The following is a 21,189-nucleotide window of genomic DNA, read 5'->3' as shown; positions in this document are numbered from 1 at the left end:
TTTTTTTTAAATGATTCTTTTCAACTACAATTCAAATGCAACATCTCATTTCACTAAACTATAATTTAGAAAATTTTTATTTATTATTACTTTTTTCAGTTTCTATTTATTTGAGTGAGTATTGAAAATTGTGCCTTTTCTTTAATGTATGAATACATTTGAGGATGACTGTATGTCCACTGTTGGACGGACCTCTTGTTTTTTTTGCAAAAGCACAAACTCAGTCCATCCATGTCTGAATATGCCACTGGGTAAAGAGTGTTTCATATTATGTCTGATGGAGCCCGCACACTGAAACATGTCTATCTCATAACTGTACTGTTTAACAGCAAAACTGCAGTTTTGAGCCTTTCAGGCTTCTTCCATCTTCATGCACCTCGAAAGTAGGTGAAGTTGTACCAGAAATCTCTAATCAGGCCATCTAGATGTTACATTTCAAACAGCATTATTCAGCAGCCAGGCCAACAGACATTGTTGATTGATTATTATTATTATTATTGACTGATATATCAATATAAATATATGTTAGCCGGCGGGTCACAAGAAGTAGCTGTACAGAAACATAATGTCTAGGATCAATTAGAAATGATCTGTTAGGTCTAAAGCTAATAATTATGATCACTGATGATTTTTCTGATGATTTTCTTGATTAATGGTTTCCTCTACAAAATCCAGGCAAACAGAGAAAACAAACAGGATGTTTCTGATTATTTTTTTTGGCATCAAACTGACAAAATCTTATCAAAATGGTTACTGATTAATTTGTTAGTCCATCAGCAAACAAAATGTGCAAAAACACGCAGCTCTATGTCTGTGGCGACAGCAAAAGTGTGTCTTTGTGAAGCTTTAACATTTCCTGAAAAAGAATAAACGTGACAAAAGTAATGTTAGTAGTTTATAGATGAATATTGGCAATATAATATTATTCTGATGTTTAGGATGCATGTGTTGGAAATCTTCAAAATCCTTGTTTATATTTGAAAATTGATTTATGGATGTATTTTCTGTGTTCTTTGTTCTTTAAAACATGCCCCTAGTGGATTAAATGAAGCCACTTTGATGCATTGTTAACGCCTCAGTGTCAATGTCGAGGCTGCAGTCCCTCTTCTTGGCAAGTGGAAAACTGCATATTTTGAGCTGAATTGGTGCTTTTAAGTCATTTACACGTGTAAAGCCAGCTGAATTTGTTTTATATTCTGTGTCACAGTAAAGTAATGCAGAGACATGAGCACGTAAATCACTTTTTGGCACGACAGCCACATCCCCTTCAAGCCAAACTTTGGTGCCCATATTTGAACCCTTTCAGTAGCTTGCTAACTTTAGCGTTAGCTCATTAGCCGCTCGTTGGAAATGAATGAGAAGCTAATAGCAAAAACATGCTAATACTTACCAAACAGTTTTGATGAGCGGTAACTTCGTCTTTCGTCGACAAGGCTCCGGTTATCTTCGTCTCTTCGGACAGATTGCAAAGTGCGCAGTACACTTTTTTACGGCCCATTTTTACTGCCTGTTTGTCTTCAAATAAGTACTTTATGTGGTGTTGCTAATACGGTGACATTCACGTCACATTATTTTTTACATTAAACCAAAGCTATAACAACAGATTCAGTCGCGGTTTCCTCGCCCATCCCGTAATCTGTGGTTGCCAGGTTTTGTGAGAAATATCCCCCGCGTTGAACTCCCCAAATCCCCAAAGCTTGTTAAATCTCGTGAGAACAAAAATCACACTGAAACGATCAATAAATTATTCTCAGATCACTTTTTAGGTAACCATTTTATTTTCTTCCAATAAAATAACAAAGTCTGTACGGATATTTACTTTATTTTTATTTTTTTAAATACCGAAATTATGAACTAAATTGCAAAGCAGACAATGTTATAACCAGTACTGTTTTCATGTAAATAATAATAATAATAATAATAACATAAGAAAAACTGGATGTCATATTTCAGGCGATATATAATTAACCCGTAGTATTTTTTTTTATTTTTTTTTACTGTAACTTTCAGCTGGGATCTTGAGGCATCTGGCCCAAAACACAAACTTCCTTTTATTTTTATTTATTTAATTTATTACCTAGTTTAGTTTAGTTTAAAAAGATACGAAAATGACCTCCTATATGCAACTGGAGAATGTAAATTCGTCTTTTGTCATTATAACCAGCCCAGATTTATTATTCATTAGTTATTAGTTATATAGATAAACATGTGTGTTTATGAATATATGTACATGTATTTGTATATGTAAGAAAACCTCAATTTTCAGGGACTTTGGAGGATCTGAAAGAAATAATGTATTCCAGCAATCACTAATCCTGCATAAATATATGGTTTTAATGTATCAGTCTTTGTTATTTAGTTTGTAGTTATTTAAATGCATATTTTGATGTCCTGTCTTAACTGTAAAGACAATATTTTATATTTCAGCTCTAAAAGGCTGTATGTAATAATCCTGTTCTCTTACAAAACTTTTTCCCCCCATCATTTTCAGAATAATATTCTTAAAAGAAAACTTTTCATGTGCTTCATTTGGTCTTTTAGTGACATTTTCTGCCCATACTATTTAGCAACATCGGTTTTTATTGGTAAAACGCAACTTTTCACCTAAAAGTCAATGTCAGTTTATGATTATAGTGGCATTTTTTTTGTAACCGTGTCCTATCAAGTATAACGGGAACCTTTAAAAGACAAACCTGGCAACCTACCAGGACACTTTCAGTTTCGTTTCTGCATTTCTACTCTTTGTCCCTTTGATCTCTGAGGCCTCGTTTGTAGGTCAATGTAAAATCTGCTCCAATAAATGTATCAAACCACTCCAAAAGCAAAGAAACAATGCAAAGAAGTGCCTTTTTTTGAGCATATCAAGTCTGCAAAATTAGACTCACAAAACAGAGAGACAGCGACTGAATTATCACAAGTCGTTTATGTAAAAAAATTAGACAAGTCACAAAGTAGTGACATCACCATACTTAATGTACAATATAGCATCTCCATTACAAACATTTCATGACAGACGGATATTAATGAACAATATCTACATTCAGAACACGATCCCTCTGCAGGGAATAAGTTAGCGCTATACAGTGATCTCTGATTATTCACACTGAGAAACATTTGTAAATTGTAGCATATGTGAAGACCCATATAGAGTTAGACCACGAGGCCATCGGAGATGTGAAAGGACACACACAAAGTCTGGACAGGTGGCAGACCAGGTTCCTAATGGATGGATGGACAACAGACAGACGGATTCAAAAGACAGCAAGAAAATTACAAGTAACTGAATACATGTGGGTGTTTTTTTGCAAATAAATAAACCTGTAAAGGGAAAAAAAAGAAAAAAGCAGAGGGCAGAGAAGTGACTCCCAGATAACATTCATTTGAGCTAAACAAGCCGTCCATATTCATCTCTGTCCCTCTTTTTTTATGTACAGTAACAGTTGAAAAACCAGCTAACTCCTGGGTAAACTAGTGCAGATGAACACACAGACAGCATATGATCGCTGATAATACCCCGCTGAACATAAATAGATGCATCAACTGAGATCAGTCCTGCTGGCCCATTCATACATCTATTACAATATAAACCCATGAATCGTCTGTCTTCATAAAAATAAACAGACAAGTTGGTGACTAGCGGAAGATCACTTGACTATCCTGTGAAATTACATCATGGAACGTGTACGTCTGTTATGCATCAACAGCTAAACGTGCCGTTGTCTTTATATGTGGTGCTTGTGCGTGATAAAAATAATGGAAAAATACAGCCTTCTGTGGAAAATATTTGTACGATGTTGGCAATACAGCACAGAGAGCAACGTGATGCGAGCGTTCGGGAGTTGACGAAGGAGGACGTGCTGAGGAGTTCAGGGTTTGATGTCGGAGAAGCTTGTGTAGGTCTCACTGCAGCTGGATGATGTGCTGAGGTTTCCAGAACCGCTGCCTTCTGTTGGAAAAACACAGAGATTCAAGATTACTTTCAGAAGTATGTGGTATTGACTCACACTTAAATTGGGATTGTTTGTCGGAATACCTGAGCTGGTGAGAGACTGACAAGACTTGGACTTTTCGATGAGGGTGATCAGATTAGCGGCGGCGATCCAGCCCTCCTTAGATGTGTTCAGGTTTCGTACAAACCTAGACAGAGAAGTGCTATTACAGCAGTGCTGCTATATATATATTCTAATTTCCCATGGATAGCAGCAAAAAGAGGCATCCTCACCATTGTGCGTCATCCCCCTCCTTGACCAGCTGCACCAAGTCTCCGCTCTTCACTGAGAGCTCCTGATCTTTCTCATAGTCGGCCAGTACTGTGTATTTACCAGCACACTGTTCAGAGTCGAGACAAGAAGCAGGAAAGGATGCACTAATATTAGAACTTTGTCTGCTTTGCAAGATCATGATTAACGCATGAAAGAATTTTGTGCTCTGAATGGACAAACAATTCAAGTTAGATTTAATGCTGCACTGACCAACACTGTAATATTTTTTAAAAAATGGATCTAATGATGCTGCTCTGAAAAGTTCCGATGAACTCACAGTGCACAGCCCACTTTGCTACACAGCACACAAAGTCAGCAACTAGCTGGTGGAGAATTTAACAACTGAGGAATCAGTAAGGAGTTAATAATGAAGAAATAATCAGCTTAACACGCAGTCAAACAATGATAGCATGTGCCTGCTAGATGATTGATTGATTTCCAAAAACATTCAGTTACTGTAGTTGTAATTTAATTGTAAATTAACAAGGGTGATGAATAAGCAACTCAGACATAATTATGTATATTTGATTGAATGTTGCTAAAATCCAAAAAATAAAATAATGTAAAATAAAGCTTACTGAAAGGCAATCACAGGAAACTGGATTTATTGGGCTTTCGTGTATATTTTTGCAGGATCAAAACTTTAGCTCTACATTTGTCTGGTTAATCTACCTAATTATTAATGCCACAGGGGTCTTAGCTTTAATATAAGCATTAGTTAGGTTATGTTCCACAATATATGACACTGTAGGTTGCAGGTTCTGACAATGCAGGTCAAGAAGAGTCAGAAAGGAGGAGGTAAAAATGGGGGTGAACACCGGAGACCCACATTTAAGATCTTTCGCTTCTGTTTGCATGTCCTTAAAACGTCTCCACCTTTTTTAAAGACACCAGCAGTACTTTATTAGTTGGTCAGTGCCACCTGACTCAGGTTACGAGGCTTTGCTTAGTTAATTAAAACTTCAAAGGTATCAAAAGAATGATATCTTAGGAGAGCACCAGAAGTACAGATGTTTTACCTCCACACTGTACAACCGTCAACAGAATACTTGTGTGTGGAAGTTCAAGGAGACAAAAACAACCTCCTGTTTTCTGTCTAACTGGAATCCTCCCATAAGAAAACATTTCTGAGATGGTAAAAATCTGTCCAAAATGAGGAATTATAGCCAAATGTCCGTATTAAATGACCGTACATATTCATATCATCAGCTGATCTTGAGCTAATCAGTTTGTTGTATCTGACTGAAGTAATAAATCTGCGGTGGACTGAAGACTCCTTTTTTCTCAGCATTTCTCTTACAGTTTATTGTTAGACAAGTAAGTGAGACAAATTGTAAAAGAGTTGCGTGACTCACCAGCTTCTTGCCATTTTCGTCCTCCTGGTCAGAGTTCAGGGGATCCTCGGCGCTGGAATAACCGTCATGCTCCTCCGAGGCGTCCAGTGACAGGGAGGCCTTGTTCCAGCCTGAAGAGAAGAAGCAAACACTGGAGTTTAGTTTACAGCAGCATCCAGCTTCGGCTGCTGTCAAACATGTGTGTGACCTGCAGTGAGAGATCTACCAGTGTGAAAGGGAGAGAGGAAGACCCACAAAACGCTCCTTTGATTAGAGAAAGGTGGGAAAAAAACAACCCAGGAATCCCAACATGACACAAACAGTTCCACGACTACTACAGAAAGAAAGACTGTGGAGATTGGCATGCAACTTCATATTTTAAACTCTCTGAATCAGACAAGTGGGACAAAGTGGCAGGCAACTATTCCTCTATGTCAGTGGCATTTTTTTATTTATTTATTTTTACAAATTTCACAACGCTTGAAAGGAATGTGAAGAAAGCAAAATTGGAGAAAGGCTGCCTATAAAAGTGTCATAGTAGTGAAACGTTGGGCCCACACACAGCCAGTATACCTCTTAACTTTGTCTGTAAGAGACTAGAGGTGCTGAACCACCTGGCCCTGCTCAGGTGGAGGGGAGGAGGACCTGTATCTGAGGGACGAGAGGCAACGTAAAACACAGCAGGTCACTCACCCTGCATTAGCCACGGCCAGTTTAAACTGAGCAACATCTTGGCTGTATTTAAGCATCATGGACGAACAGCTAAGGACACAGGGAGCGTATGTAGTTGTAAAGAAGAGCTACCTTTGAAGCCGAATGGCGTTGGGTCGCTTTGGCGTTTCGTCTTGTGATCCGGGCTGGTGGGAGATCCTGCCATTGAGCAAGAAAAAGGAGAGACAAGGGTGCAGGATTAACAAAACAAAAACAAAACCTGCATCATCAGCAAGATATTATAAATCAAATGGCAAATTCTGGTGAGGATAGTGCATGGTTTACATCACACAAAGCCTTTTTTCAGCTAAAATGACACAGATGCACAGAAGACTAGCAGAAAGTTTAAGAAAGGACAACTAACACAGAGGTAGACAGCTAGTTCTAGTTAGGAGGGCTCTGCAAAAAGTAGCTCAATATTGCAATGCTTTGTTTTTACAATGAAAAACACAAAAGATGTGTTTCAGCAACACAGACCTTTTTCACAGAGGACATTGTGACATGACTGGTATTGTGCACATTGGCTTACTGGGACACTTGATCATCCATTATCTATACACCACTTAACCCTCACTAGGGTCGCGGGTGGCTGGAGTCTATCCCAGCTGACTTAGGGCGAAGGCAGGGGACACCCTGGACAGGTCGTCAGTCTATCGCAGGGCTACACATAGAAGCACACTCACATTCACACCTATGGACAATTTAGAATCACCAATTAACCTCAACATGTTTTTGGACTTGTGGGAGGAAGCCAGAGAACCCAGAGAGAAACCCACGCTGCACGGGGAGAACATGCAAACTCCACGCAGAAAGATCCCAGGTGTCCTCACCAGGACGGAAACCGGCGACCTTCTAGCTGCGAGTGCTAACCACTGCGCCACTTTACAGCCAACACTTGATCAGAGTTAGGCATTAATTTTTGAAACATTTGTGCTTTTCTTAAGTCCAACTATCTGCTGTGAAAAAGGCATTGATTGCACTGGATTGAATGAAACAATGATCTAGTACTGTATGATACCTGCTGATAGAAAGATGGTCATGGGTAAAGTGAAACTTTTGTCATCAGCACTTGAGGGCTCTGTGGAGGGAAGCATGCAGGATGTGACCTACTGACCGAATGTCTTAAAATAGTTTTACTTGCTGAGAATTTGATGAAAAGCTTTCACATCTGTACAGTGAAAATGAAACAACTGCAAGCAGCCAGTTAGCTTAGCTTAGCACTCAGATGGAAAATGGTTAAAAAAATTAGCCTTGATCTGTAAAAAAAGTTCTAAAATCAGCACTCTAGGAAATCGTAAGCACACTAGCTGACACATAATATCTTGTTTGTTTAATCCATACAAAAATCAAAGTGGTAAAACCTGATTATTTCTTGGCTGAAAGTTATAACTTTCACCAGTGCGGTTGTCGGCACACAGACATGACAGTGGTCTCACTTCTAGTTTAAGTTGTGGCAACAAATAATAATAAAAATAATAAGCTCAATAAGCTTTGTACTCAGTGCTTAAACTCAAAATAGGCATAAAATGATGCAACCAAAATTCTCTTGACTTTGACTAAATGCAAAAGATGATATGATATGATGGATATTAAAACTGACAATTGCCTCCAGTTACCTTTCTGAGCTTTGAGGTTACTGAAGCCCTGCAATGTAAAGCGCTTTTTAGCCACAGCAGCTCTGTCTGAGGTCGGGCTTGTCACAGCCTCATCTGACCCAGAGATGGAGCAAGACCGGACAGACAGAAAGAAAGAAAGAAAGAAAGAAAGAAAGAAAGAAAGAAAGAAAGAAAGAGGGAAGGAAGCCATGAAGAAAGTAAGTTAGGCAAGTATTAAGTGAGAAAGTGTGTTATCACATCATCGTTGATGATTAGAGTCCCCAGGTCAGAAAGGTTATGTCTGGATCTTGGAACGATGGGCCTTTCAGATATATAAGTAGAGTATTCAGGATAAAATCTATCAGGAGGATAGTCACATTATCTAGAGCATGTGACTCCCATTAGGACAGAACACATACGTCCATCGGTCATGTAAACAACTCCCCAAAATAAGCCAGTGGTTAAGCTTGGTCTGGAGGGTGATTCTTTTTGGCTTTGAATCCTTTCACAGATGTCTGACATATTGTACTCGTTCCAATAAATTTTTATAAATCAACAAGATGGTATCAGTGGAGAATTTCTTCATCATCTTCACATCATCGCTACTCAATAAACAACAGAAGTCTTTAAAGAGGAAAGATGTTCTATGATTCATTGGAAAACAAGAAGTGAAGACAAGGGTCAAGCATTGGACGACGCAAACAGTTGCAGAAATGTGTAGTTTGTACAATACAAGCACCACAAATGCAGAAGACAGACTGACAGTGGATCTCTCTTGGTGTGTCTGCTCACCTTTTCCTGCGGGCTTTGGGGAAGAAGAGGAGTTGACGTCGGGGCTGCAGGGCTCAGCTTTCTTCTCCTCTCCCTTTTTAAAGCTCCTCTGGCCGCTCTTGAATGGACTGTGGGTGGACAAAAGTAACAATCTTCAACAACCTCAACATTACCTATTGAATAGTTCATTAAGGTTGTAAGGGGGGAAAATAAACGAGGTGTGGAATTCAGATTTACCTGAGATTTACTGTCCCACTGGGTACAGGTGGAAACTGGAAAATCTGGTCTGGCGCCCTCTGCTGGCTGGCTTCTTACAGACAGAGAGGGATAAGAACCACTTCGAAATACCCATGCTGCAACATTTGCAGTAATCTTACTCTTATAATAGTTTCAGCTAAACTATTGGTGTTTCTGGTTCTAATTAAACATGGCCATTACATTGAGAAATAAGATTTATAACATTTTAATGTACCTCTGCAGGCCTCCAGCTGGGTTGTCAGAACTTTCCTGATCTCATTCACCCAAGTGGTTTTTACTTCAGCTGTTGGTGCCTGAAATGCAACAATAAAACATGTCCAAGAGCTCTGTATGAACTGCAAAAAGACAATAAATGCACTTCTTTCATCTCCATGTCTTTACCTGCACAATGTAGACCTCTTCTCTGGAGTTGCACCAGATTTCAAACTTCTTGTTGTCTCCCTTTGCATTCTCAGTGATGCCCACCGCACTCATCTGTTCAATAAGTAGAGGAACTTAGTGTAAACCTGTCTCATTTTACCAATAAAGATATGAGAGATAAATGCGTCACTGCAGCGGCGGAGGTGCTCACACTCAGAGACTGCTTGAAGCTGTACGATGGAGCTTTCTCGTAGCCCTCCCCGTTCTCCTCCCTCCTCTTGCAGAACAGCAGGGCCTTCTCGTGCAGGAAGAGGTGTCTCTGCATGGGCTTGAAACGGGCCAGATCCTTCACCTTGGCGTGACCCTTCTTGTGCTCTGTCCACACGCTGAATGAGCCCTGCATCAGCAGCTTACCGAGCTCACTCAGATTACCCTGAGAAAGGAGGGAGATAAAGGTAAGACGCTGATCCACCACTTAATAGATTTGTTTTAAAATATTGTAATTCATCATTTCAACACCTCAATCTTTGTTCTATTTAATGCATCCGTGTCCTCTGAACAATGTGTCTATATATACTTGAAGGTGGCTGCCAGATGTAGACAGGAACTTCACTGTGAAGAACAAAGCGTCTGCTTTATCTAAGTTTTAAAGTTGCAATTTGTCATCTACCCTCTTTGTCTTGATCCACACATCATAAATAAAGTGACCCACATATCTCAAATTTAATGTTAATAACCTGTCTCTCCGGTTAAGCAATGAAAATGAAATGATTTGCTTGATTTCAGGCAGCGAAGTGTAAAACTTGACAAATTAAAACATCAAAGCAAAAATACAAACTGTAGCCTGAAGCAAGAAGGATTATATCAAATACTCTTTGCTCCCTGTGGTTGTTCTTTATTATAATGTCATCACAGAGTACATGAAGCGATGTATATATATTTTTTAAATGTACAATAAAACATGATTTTTGAGTTTTAAAATTCTGATTTGTTACTCTTTGTGTCGTAGCCACGGGCATGCTGTGGCAGTGCAGATGTTTTTTGTTTTTATGTTTGAAATACCAGATAATAGTCACTTCTCCTTCTTTCAATTTGTAAGATAATTGGTTGAAGAAGTTTTTAGATTCTTGACTAAAGCAAAACTACCAATACAGCTGTGTAAAAATACTCCACTACAAATAAAACCCTGCATGCAAATTCCTACCTAAGGACACAAGTATTAGCAGCAAAATGTAGTTAAAGTATTAAAGTAAAGGCACTGTTTTGGTCCCTCTGACTTGTGTGTTGTGTAAATATGGCATCCTGAGAATATTCATACTGAAACAGCAGTGTGTCAGCAGCATAGTACTGAGTCAGTTTGAAATACAGTTTTATATGCAGATACAGAAAATTATTATTGTGTTTTGAAACAAAAATTTGTCTTTGGCTTTTGGAGTATTTCTCTAATCTTTGGTTTTGGTGAAAATATTTAACCATTTGAACATCTGTCTGTGAAGATTCTCAGTCATCCAGGTCATGGTTATTCTCGTAGTTTAGTCGTAGCAACTGGACTTTCTTGAGTTTCTTGAAGACATTTCACCTCTCATCCAACAGACTTCATCAGTTCTGACTGACTAGTTGGTACTTCCAGATACTTACATTCTTTAGGAACCTTTAATACTTGAGTTTCAATATCTTGGATGAGAGGAGAAACTCAAGCAAGTCCAGTTGCTACGACTAAACTACGAGAACATTTGAGCATTTATTGAAATGAAAGCATGTGAGAAGTTTGGAGTTAAAAATCACTATTTGGTGGAGCTTTCAGCAACTCACAGACATCTGAAATGTGACCCTGACTACACTCTGCTTTTTCTTCAGATATTAGTCGCCCAAAAGGTTGGAAACCACTGATTTAATCTTTACCAATGCACTGAATTTAAAAGGCTCGATATATTATTGATTCTGCAAAACCTTCTTCTCACAAGTAACTAAAGCTGTCAGTAAATGCAGGGAAGCAACAAATTCCTTTCTGAAATGTAGTGCAGTGGAAGTATAAGGTAGCACAAAATGGAAACACTCAAGTAAAGTACCTCAAAATTAAACTTCAATTCAGGAAATTTACTTTGCACCACTGACTAGGACAATAATTTTAACATAATTTGCCCGTTTTGCTGATTTTTTCTGAAGATTTTTTAAATATGGCGTGAACATTTTCTGTAGTTGTGTGTTCAGTCTCCATATTATGTCATTATGCATCGACCAAACTTGATGAAGACTATGTAAATATGTATATTTATTGCTATTCACCACCGTTTATGTGACATATCATTTCACTATAATACCCTCACTTTGTAATATCATTCAGACCATGCAATTTTATGTGCCACATAACGACAATATTTCCCAGGAAAAATGACAATGTCTTGCTTTTTATTAGCTTCTTATCTGTAATAATATCACCGCCTCTTTGCTGTATCGCCTCTCTTTGTTGGTATTTTCCTTCCATTCAGTGCAAGTTCATTTCACATTTCATCACAAATCATTATTTTAGACTTTTATACAATGATCCATTCAAATGCTACACTCAACATGGGTCCGTCTTCCACATCAGGACACATCTCAAACATCTGCTCTGCAATTGATGAGCCGGAGCCTCGATTTCATGTCTCACCTCGTATCCTGTAATGGCGATGAGGTGCATAGAGTCATTGACAGCCTTGAGGATGCCTAAGATGGAGGTCAGCGCCTCCTGCAGATCGTCAGCCCCCTCACAGCTCTTACTGTACTTCAGCATTTCCTGTAGCCAGAAGCACACACAAAAGGCATCTCACTGCAGTGATGGAAAAACAGAGATCCTACTGATAAGATAACTGATTTGTAGCCACCAGACAGTACCTTCAGTAGCAGCTGATATTTGGTAATCCTCTGAACCGGCTTCAGCAGATATGAATCTAAACCCAGTTTATGCTCCAGCTTTTTCTGACACTCCTGGTGCCATAAAAGAAATGAGAAGAATTACATCAATTAAAACACAAAGCTAAAAAAACAGTGCTGATGGTTTGTAAACTTGAACGAATCCCGGCTCACCTGGAAGAAGGCGCAGTCTGAGCACTGCCTCCACAGACTCTCAGAGCGGGGCTTGTTGTGGCAGTACTTCTCATAGATCTGCAGGTCCGTCATCTGAGGAGGGCAGCGAAAACGGTTTGCATTCAAGAAATCTCTTCCTCATCACAGTGAGAGTCTCTTAATAATTCACTTACCCTCTCTAAGAAACACCTTCCAACCAGCTCTGGGCAGTCTGTGTACTGCTCCAACTCCCGAAGAAAAGTTCTGGAGAAAAAACAAAACCATGTCATTGAAAGTGAAGATGAGAAGGATGAAACCGTTTATTGGCCAAGAAACTGTCAAGTCATAGTGCAGATATTGTAAGTGACAGCCAGATGGCGCTCAGTCACCTTTTGTGGAAGTGGTAAATTTCTGGCATGTTGCCGAACAAAATCTCCTTTTTGTTCTGCAGAGGAGCAGGGATGAGAGGAGACATGGCCGGATTATCCATCTCAGAGGCATAGCCCTGTAACAAACATAAACAAAGCATGAAAATTCCAAGCACAGGTGAGAGACAAGAGGGTAATGAAACTTTCTGCGGAGGGAATAAACACCTGCAGCACACAGAGCAGCTCTTCCACGTAGGCTCTCTCAGTTTCCAGCAGCTCGTTCATAACATGCCTGCACACAGAAGGAGAATAGTGAGTGATTCAGACAGGAAGGCACAAACAGAGAGGGATCAAATGAAGGATTCCGTGTGCTCAGAAGAGATAGATGCACAGCGCTATAGATAATGAGATAACTGTTTTCACAGAGCCCATCTGCTGTGTAACTTGATTACAGATGAAGGAGTTACTGCTGATCCCTCACCGCCTGAGCACTGCCAGGTTCTCCTCCTCCTCGGACAAAGAAGCATGTCTGCTGTTACTGTCTCCGTTCTGCAGTTGGCCGTTTCCCTGTGAAAAAAAAAAGAAAAAATCTGTCAGTAAATATCTGCTCACTGTGACAAGCAACAAACAATGCAAACTCTACAGAACATCTGTGCAGCAGCATGCAAACAGATTTATGACACTCACTTTTTCACAGTTGTTTCCAGAGACTGTCTCTGAGTTTTTCTCCTGCTGAGCTCTGTGCGCTGCAGATGACGAAAGACAGCCATCATTTTAAGTTATTAAAAATGTAGAGGAAGAACATTTTGACCTGTTACATAAAAGCCTTTGACGTCAGTAGGCCCAGACAAATCTATGCATATTTTAGTTGGTCCTCAGTCAAAAATAATATTTCAAGCACCACATACTGGGTATTATATAAGACAAGCTATAATCAAGGTCACATGTTTTAGAATCTTTGGAAGAACATGTGAATTAAGAAATGTTTGTGACATTATTGGATTGCAAATGATCTACTTGCAATACAGTACATCTCGATTATGATGTAGTTTTGCACAAAGCATGTCTGTCACAGTCTGACAAACACAATCTTTTTTTTTGCTGGAAATATGAAAATATTTGTTATAAAATTGTTTTTAAAACTATAAATGAACAGTAGAGTGTGTAACACATATGAAACACATATCACACACATTTTTTCTGCTGAAAGGAACCAACAGATGCTGATAACTGTTAGTATGTGGGATTAATTTATATTTAGAACAAATGGGAAAAATTTAGAAAGAGTACCTTTATTTATTTTTATAAGGAAAGATCCACCAATTAACAATTCACATTAAAGAAAGGGTTTTTTCATTTTGTATTAGAGGATACCTGGACTAAATGTTTTTTAGTGTATTTCTGATGTGCACTTTACACTGAAAATGTTATTCTTAAATAATGGACAAGAAAGTCTGCAATAAAAGTCCTTGTGACAGATTTCTGATTTCTTCATTACACATTTTCGAAAATGTAGTTTTCAAAAATGTTTTGCAGACTTATTACAGTTTACGTGCAAAGTGTCACAATTATGGAAAATAGAATCTGAGTGTGTTAATGTACATGTAAGGGCGAAACGGCGAAAGGGCTACATTCAAGACATGCAAAGACTGAAAAGCATTAAAGTCTTTCAAAAAAAAGTCTGAAAAAGGCTCTGCATTGTGTGAAATGAATAAGACTCATGTGTGGCTGAGTGAAGACTGACCAGGTGAGCTGAGAGGAGATTTGATGAAGGCTTCAGGTCTGGGGGCTACTGGCTGCACAGGCCTGGTTTGTTTGGCTGCTAGCTTCTTGAGACTGACCCTCCTCTTGTCAAACATCTCCTGCATGGACGTCTGCTTCTGGAAAACTTTCTCCACTTGGTCCTGATACACAGGAAGCCATCAGAGATCAAAATGTGATGCTTGTCCAAGTCAGATCGGATCATTTCAATATAATGTGTTGAGTTTAGTATATCAGCATCAGCAACTCAGTAATTTGAGACCTAATGTACTGATTTTAGACAACAATCTGAACATTTGTGTTTACAATAGCTGCATGAAGCTGCTGTAATCCATTTGGGAGTGATGTTAAAACACAGCACGTGTTCTCCTCACATGTGGGTGCTCTTACCCTGAACTGCTGGTTCAGCACTGCTTCATACTCGCCCCAGATGGTGCTGAGGTCTGTCATTTGATTCTGGCCAGCGTTATCCAGGTAACGCTCCAGTTCCTGCAGCGCCAGCTCCGCCCCCTCATGTGACTGACATTTGTCCACCGGCTGAGAGGCCAGCAGGTAGATGCCATCGTCGACCCATTTGGATGCCTGGAGAAGACAGCAGAGGAGGCAAAAGGTTTACTATATATAAAAAAAAACAAAAAAAAAAACAAAAGGACAAGATTTGGAAGTGTGTGTGTGTTTGTGTGTGTGTGTGTGTGTTTTCTTCTCACCCTCTCCAGTCGGTGGTGCAGCTCCATGGCTTTCAGCAGGTGGTCCTTCTTGGCCCTCAGGCTGCTGCTCACATTCTCACTGACAGCTCTGAGCTCGCTGCATTTGGGCTGAATGGAGTCCTCGGCATAGTGGGAGTTCTGGATCAGTTCGTCACCCTCACGAGACAAGGCCAAGGCTCTGTCCAGAACCTCCTGAGGACCCACAAGTGATTCATTTTCACCAAATAATTCACATCATCAGAATATTATAAAGAATACAGTAAAAGAGGAATGTCACTGTTTTTCTTGAGAGGCCACTGTTTATTGTGTTATTGTTTTACTGTTCATTATTCATTTGTGTATCATGCATCTGTTTAAGTTTCAGTTAAAGTTTTCTGACTTTGTATGGCTGCTACCTTGGCCAGGTCTCCCTTGTAAAAGAGATTTCTAATGGCTGTACTAGTGGTCAATGGGACTTCCTGGTTAAATAAAGGTAAATAAATAAATAAATAAATATCTGGATGGGATCCTTGTTGGTTGGGATTTCTGTAGATTATTTTATATGAACGTTATAACATTTAAATGTGTCGTGCAACTACAATCAGATTTTTAGGAAATATAATAATATATTTCCCACTTTGATGACACCATGTTAAGGCTGCAGCTAACAGTTATTTTCATCATTAATTCCTCTGTTGATTATTATATCACAAAGTCTATTAGTTGTTTGGTTTTTAAAATGCAAGAAATTAGGGAAACTGTTAATCAGTGTTTCTCAGAGGTGAAGATGATGTCCTCAGATGTTTTGTTCTGTTCCTAGCTCAAAGATATTTAGTTTACTGTCATAGCAGTAAAGAAACCAGAAAAGGTTAAAATTTACAGAGCTGGAATTTCTCTTAAAAAAATGCTCAAAAGCAATTAATCGATTATCAAAATAGTTGGTGGTAACTTAAGAGTTGACTTGCTGCAGCTCTACATTATTAAGCGAAAAAATCACTCATAATTTAGAGGCTGTGAGCGCATCTCATAAACCCAGAAGGGTTTTAGTTACTCCCCTAAAAGGAATGCCTCCACGATGTATGTATTTGGATGCTGATGCGCATGAATTCAAATAAAATTTCACATATTCAATAAAGGAAACTGGGCAGGAAAGCAATACATAGACAGAATATTTATAAATCATGATCTCTTCTCACATTTTTAACATTTTTTTTATATTAGTGGTCGATTTTATTGGTCTTACGACACAATATCCCAAACTAATAATCATGTGGAACTGAATGACTCTTATATCAGTAATATTAGGATTTTCGTCTATCATCTGCTGATAAAACCATATTACTGTAAGTCACAATAATTTGTTATTCAGAAACAATCAGAAACACAACAAAGCCACATTCTAAACATATCATTCCACATGTCGAGGTTAGACAGTGCTTTAATTGTGAAGGGTCAGGTATGACTTACACAGACTCTCTCCTCGTAGGTGGTGAGTTCACAGAAGATGTGGTCGGCATGAGCCGGGCTGATCCCCACCTCAGAGAAGGTTGCCAGTTTCTCAGACACCTGATCCAGCAGAACCCTCACCTGCAGCACAAACACCGCAGTCGGTTTTCAAGTTTAAGAGGGATCATGCTGAATGAAGTCCAGCACGCGGGATTTCAGCCGAGTTAACAGACTCCAGCTCACCTCTCTGTAGTTGTGCTCAAAGTGGCGCAGTTGGAGACACTGCTCCAGTTTGGTCTGATGCCTCACCCAGAACTCATCGAAAGCCCTTTCTGTCTCGTCCAGCTGAGACAGCAGCCTGACAGAGGAGAGGAGACGGACTGTTCAGAAAACAGGCAGTTGAGCAGAGCAAAAGCAGCAGCGGGAGAAGAAATGAATCAAGCAGAAAATGCAGCGTGGATGCTGACTGAGGTCTTTGGATCTGTTTGATTTTCTGTGTTTGCATGCGTGCTTGTTATGAAGACATGATGCCTGCTGACAGGAGAATCAGTGCTTTCAAACGCTGGCTGACCTCAAAGCACGCTGCCTTGACAACTATTATTCCTAATGTAGGATGGGAAATGGAAAAAAAAAATCAACTAGCATGAAAACAAAAGAAAAAAAACTGCTAGCTTGAATCTTACATCACCACTAAGAGGCTGCAAAATCCATTTATATAACCGTAGTGGCACTATATGTTCAATCCTACTCACTTATATCTATTTTATGTGAGATTTATAACCTATTGAACATTTTCTCTTCTTATTTAAACAAATATTCATCACAAAATTAAACAATAAAAAAAATGCATTCTCCTAATTGACAGTAAAAAAATCCAAGTTTCTGTTTGTAGAAGTACAGGATATGAGCTGGAGTCATACTGACGAAAAATGTTTGGTCCTTTTGCTTGAAAAAAAAAAAGGTTAAATGATTTTCAGTCAAAAATAACAGTGCAAAATAAGAAATTAAATGACTTTATACTTAACTAATTCAGTAATTTCTTAAAAAGCACACCTGCATTCAGTTTCTGAAGTTGCAGACTTTGTTATTCAGTGTTAACAGTTACACAAATAAAGTGTTACTGTGTCCATAATCACTCTCAATTAACAAGATATGCTCATAGATAATGGTTGGTACCCACACTTTCTGTGTTGGGTAATAACACTAGATATGTACAGTGTATAAAATAATATCAATTCTACAGGTCTGGTTCCTTTATTTACAATATGTACATAAAACTGAGGTAATTCTGATCTATATTTCTCTAGAGAACAAGCCTCAGACCGTCTGGTTTCCAGTAGCCATCCTGCAGCTGCTTTAGTGCATCTCACCTTTGCACTGTAGCAAGGTTCTCCAGTTCATCCTGGTTCATGTTGTGGTCGGGGTCTCGCACGACAGGCTCGTTGATGCTCTCCAGCAGCCTGCTGCCCTGACCCAGAGCCACCAGTATGTCCTCCTACATATACAAAGACAGATGGGTTAACATATATGATAAGAGAGCATGCAGATAAGATAAGGATGCATGTGTGGTAATGGGGTTACCTTCATTTTCTCTTTCTTGTTGGTGTGTGTGCTCAGCAGGACGTTTGTGGCCTGGATTTCATTTGGGAGTTCAGTTTCTGCCAGTTCAGTCCCAAATGACTGCAGGGTCTGCGCTGTTTTCTTAACCATCAATGCGAAGCCTTCAATAGCCTGAAACATACACGATGCAGGAAAATGAAATCACGAAAATGTCACATTTGCAGTAATTCAGGTAAAGTTGATAAAGTGCACAGTGTGGTAGTTTTTTTTTTGTTTGGGTAATTTATTACTGCAATCAAAAAATGTATTTGAGCAGTTTAATGGTTGGTTTCATAATGTAAATTGAATCTCTGGTGTGTTGGTGAATAAAAAAACAAAAACGAAAATGCATTGGGTTTATGTTATGTGTGGAACTTGTTGACAAACTAGAATTTAGTTCATCCATCTGGGAAAAAAAGTGGGATGTTAATGATTAATTTAGTTGGGGAAAAAAATTGTTATTGCGGTAACATGATTAAATTATGTTATATGAGAGCAGATTCTTAACAAGTAACATAACTGGCACAAGCTGGTAAAGCTTAAATGTCTCTTTAAGCTTTAATCAGAAGTGATTTTGATTTTTTTTTTAATTCACAAATATGGATTTAGTGTAAAAAAGCTAGTTGACTTAGACAATCCTAACATTTGGGTTTTAAACTAACAAAATACAATTGCAAGGAACCTGTTGACAAGAAAAAATAACTAAAGGCAATGTTTCCACACAGAACTACAACAGTTTTGCACACTCATCCTTGTCATTGCATGTTCCTTTCATGTTTTTAGCATGAAGCTTTTCATATTTCTAAGGTAACTAAAAGCTGTAGGAAAGCTTTTCCTGTGTTGATGCTCCTGCTTAGTGTAAAGTACAACATGTACGTACAGTACGGTGTGAGATCCACTTCTCGTGGCAGTACTCCTGTGTTCCTCCGAGTTCCTGCGTCAGCTGGCTGCGGTCGATATACGAGTGCAGCTCAGTTATGGAGCTGAGCATAATCACCTGAGAGAGAAGCATCCTATTACGCTCAAGTTATTGGATCGTAAACGCGTTTACTGTATTCCTCAAGAAATCCAATTTATTTAAAATGTTTTTGACCTTACTGCCAGTTGGGTTTGACTCAATTAGGAGAACACAAGTAAGTTATGGATTATAAGCAGTGGTTCTACTCTTGTACCCACCGGCACCTTCATCTTGAACTCATCCTTGTTGAACTTGAAGAGGATGTCTGACAGTGTGCGCTGCAGGAGGGTGGTGGGCCTCAGAACCAGAACCAGCTGGAGGTTCCCTGGGAAGGAGCCCTGAAATTAGAACATAGACAGAGACTGTGTAACAGAGCAGACAGGATCCTCCTCCTCCTCCACCCCAGGCAGACAGCCTCCGCTATCTATTCATTATTCCTCCTTTTTGTTTCTCCTTGTGAAAATTCTTGCTCAAACCATATTCAACCATGTGAAGACGCATGTGGAGTAGCCGAGAATGAGGAAAATGTGGGGGATGCAGGGAACCGTCCTATGGCAGGAACATTAATCTTCGTGTCCCTGAGATGCTTCTGCACGAATAATAAGGCAGGAGGAATCTTTATACGTGTGTGCAGGCACATGAATTCAGGATTTTTGTTTGCCCAGAAGGGATTGTTAAGTTAAATTGGCATAGTTTTGATGCATTTTTTAATAAGAAATGTAGCTGTCTGTCCATCACCTGTTATTTATTTCTTCCCTTTCTCTCCCCATTTTCAGGGATTTCCTATTCAATTTGTGTCTGCACGGTGTACAGATGAAGGGAAATTATAATTTGTGACATATATTATGAATAAAATTAACTTGACTCTGTATTTGTGCATGAAAAGAAAGAAAGCACTTAGAGAAACCTGTCTAGCCACATGTTTTCAGAACATCCACATTCATCTTATTCATATTCATGATGCTGCATGTCCACGTACACTCAGCTCAGCCTGCAAAGCCAATAAAACGTCAATTAAACGTCACGGCTGACACCCACCGACAGACTCAAGAACTGCTGTGAAAGCAGTCGGATGATGGTCCAGGGCAGACACTGATCCCCCCTCCTGAGGCAACACAATTGTTAATGCAGCTTTAATTAGCTAATGACCTAAATGGATGGTTCGTTTGATTGGTCGTCCTCCCCGAAGCGAAGAGTTGAGGAATGCTGGTCTAAGCAGAATCAACAGTGAATACGTTGTTCATAGGAAAAAAGAAAAAAAAGCCTCTTGGGAAAGGAACTGTTAATGGAATTAATAAATCAATTCAATGTTTGTCCTTCCTTGCTGACCTGCTGGAAGAGGGAAGATAACTGTGCTGAAAATGGCCATTCACCACGTGGGGAGATGAAAACCACCATCCACAGAGTTTGCAGATGTTTTAAATTGGATTTATGATTAATGGGTTTGGCGACATTTCATGGCAAGATCAGAAACAGGCTCCTTAAGGGATACGTCTGGCAAAATTCTCTATTTTTTTCACCATCAACAGATCTATTTAAAATATCCAAACTAATATCTGATCCGAATCAATCTGACTCACTACTTCTGCAGCAAAAACCTGACATATATTGGTTTTCTATGCCATATACTGTAGCTCTGTTGCTACAGCTGGGCATTTAGGGGTTTTAAGGAATTTATTTTACAGTTATCTACACATTTAATGTAAACATTTTGGTGGTACATTGATAACTGTTACTATATAAAGTATTTCTAATGTTTCTGGATGAGATTAGAAATGGTCATATAGTAAAAATGATTTTTGGTGTTCATGCCTTCCAATAACATGTGGGGAATGAGATCGGGTCTAGCACCTAAAGGCTGCAAATAAATGCCTTTTTGCAAAGTAGACAATGTGCAGGAGTCTTTCAATCTGCTTGTCCCTCTTCTACACACTTGTCTCATGAAATCGATGTCTAACAGTTCCTTTGTTTTGTGCCCAACAGCTATTAAAAGCACATTAATGAGCTAAATCGTTGCACTGGTTGATATATTTGA

General features: G+C 39.1%; 2 protein-coding genes across 2 annotated transcripts in view; both read right to left on the bottom strand.

Annotated features, from left to right (window-relative positions):
• phf11 (PHD finger protein 11) overlaps positions 1-1,650 on the bottom strand; it is an 11,027-nt gene extending 9,377 nt beyond the window's left edge. The window contains exon 1 of the mRNA XM_008301908.1: positions 1,391-1,650. Coding sequence (XP_008300130.1) covers positions 1,391-1,498 — 108 coding nt within the window. The 5' untranslated portion in view covers positions 1,499-1,650. The remainder of the gene's footprint in view (positions 1-1,390) is intronic.
• Positions 1,651-2,904: 1,254 nt separating this feature from the next.
• LOC103372300 (guanine nucleotide exchange factor DBS-like) overlaps positions 2,905-21,189 on the bottom strand; it is a 33,651-nt gene continuing 15,366 nt past the window's right edge. Inside the window, exons 5-33 of the mRNA XM_008301906.1 lie at positions 19,373-19,492; positions 19,077-19,193; positions 18,179-18,328; positions 17,968-18,092; positions 16,841-16,955; positions 16,619-16,738; positions 15,173-15,364; positions 14,856-15,047; positions 14,449-14,608; positions 13,392-13,450; positions 13,186-13,271; positions 12,930-12,996; positions 12,726-12,841; positions 12,531-12,600; positions 12,358-12,450; positions 12,166-12,258; positions 11,942-12,067; positions 9,503-9,724; positions 9,313-9,405; positions 9,146-9,224; positions 8,911-8,980; positions 8,695-8,801; positions 7,924-8,016; positions 6,401-6,466; positions 6,170-6,247; positions 5,618-5,727; positions 4,223-4,329; positions 4,034-4,137; positions 2,905-3,946 (exon numbers count right to left, since the gene is read on the bottom strand). Coding sequence (XP_008300128.1) covers positions 3,867-3,946; positions 4,034-4,137; positions 4,223-4,329; positions 5,618-5,727; positions 6,170-6,247; positions 6,401-6,466; positions 7,924-8,016; positions 8,695-8,801; positions 8,911-8,980; positions 9,146-9,224; positions 9,313-9,405; positions 9,503-9,724; positions 11,942-12,067; positions 12,166-12,258; positions 12,358-12,450; positions 12,531-12,600; positions 12,726-12,841; positions 12,930-12,996; positions 13,186-13,271; positions 13,392-13,450; positions 14,449-14,608; positions 14,856-15,047; positions 15,173-15,364; positions 16,619-16,738; positions 16,841-16,955; positions 17,968-18,092; positions 18,179-18,328; positions 19,077-19,193; positions 19,373-19,492 — 3,210 coding nt within the window. The 3' untranslated portion in view covers positions 2,905-3,866. The remainder of the gene's footprint in view (positions 3,947-4,033; positions 4,138-4,222; positions 4,330-5,617; positions 5,728-6,169; positions 6,248-6,400; positions 6,467-7,923; positions 8,017-8,694; positions 8,802-8,910; positions 8,981-9,145; positions 9,225-9,312; positions 9,406-9,502; positions 9,725-11,941; positions 12,068-12,165; positions 12,259-12,357; positions 12,451-12,530; positions 12,601-12,725; positions 12,842-12,929; positions 12,997-13,185; positions 13,272-13,391; positions 13,451-14,448; positions 14,609-14,855; positions 15,048-15,172; positions 15,365-16,618; positions 16,739-16,840; positions 16,956-17,967; positions 18,093-18,178; positions 18,329-19,076; positions 19,194-19,372; positions 19,493-21,189) is intronic.

The sequence above is a fragment of the Stegastes partitus genome, unplaced genomic scaffold, assembly GCF_000690725.1.
Source record: "Stegastes partitus isolate 25-593 unplaced genomic scaffold, Stegastes_partitus-1.0.2 Scaffold1729, whole genome shotgun sequence".
NCBI lineage: Eukaryota > Metazoa > Chordata > Actinopteri > Pomacentridae > Stegastes > Stegastes partitus.
The sequence above is the reverse complement of the archived record's forward strand: the minus strand, read 5'-3'. Positions and strand labels throughout refer to the sequence as shown.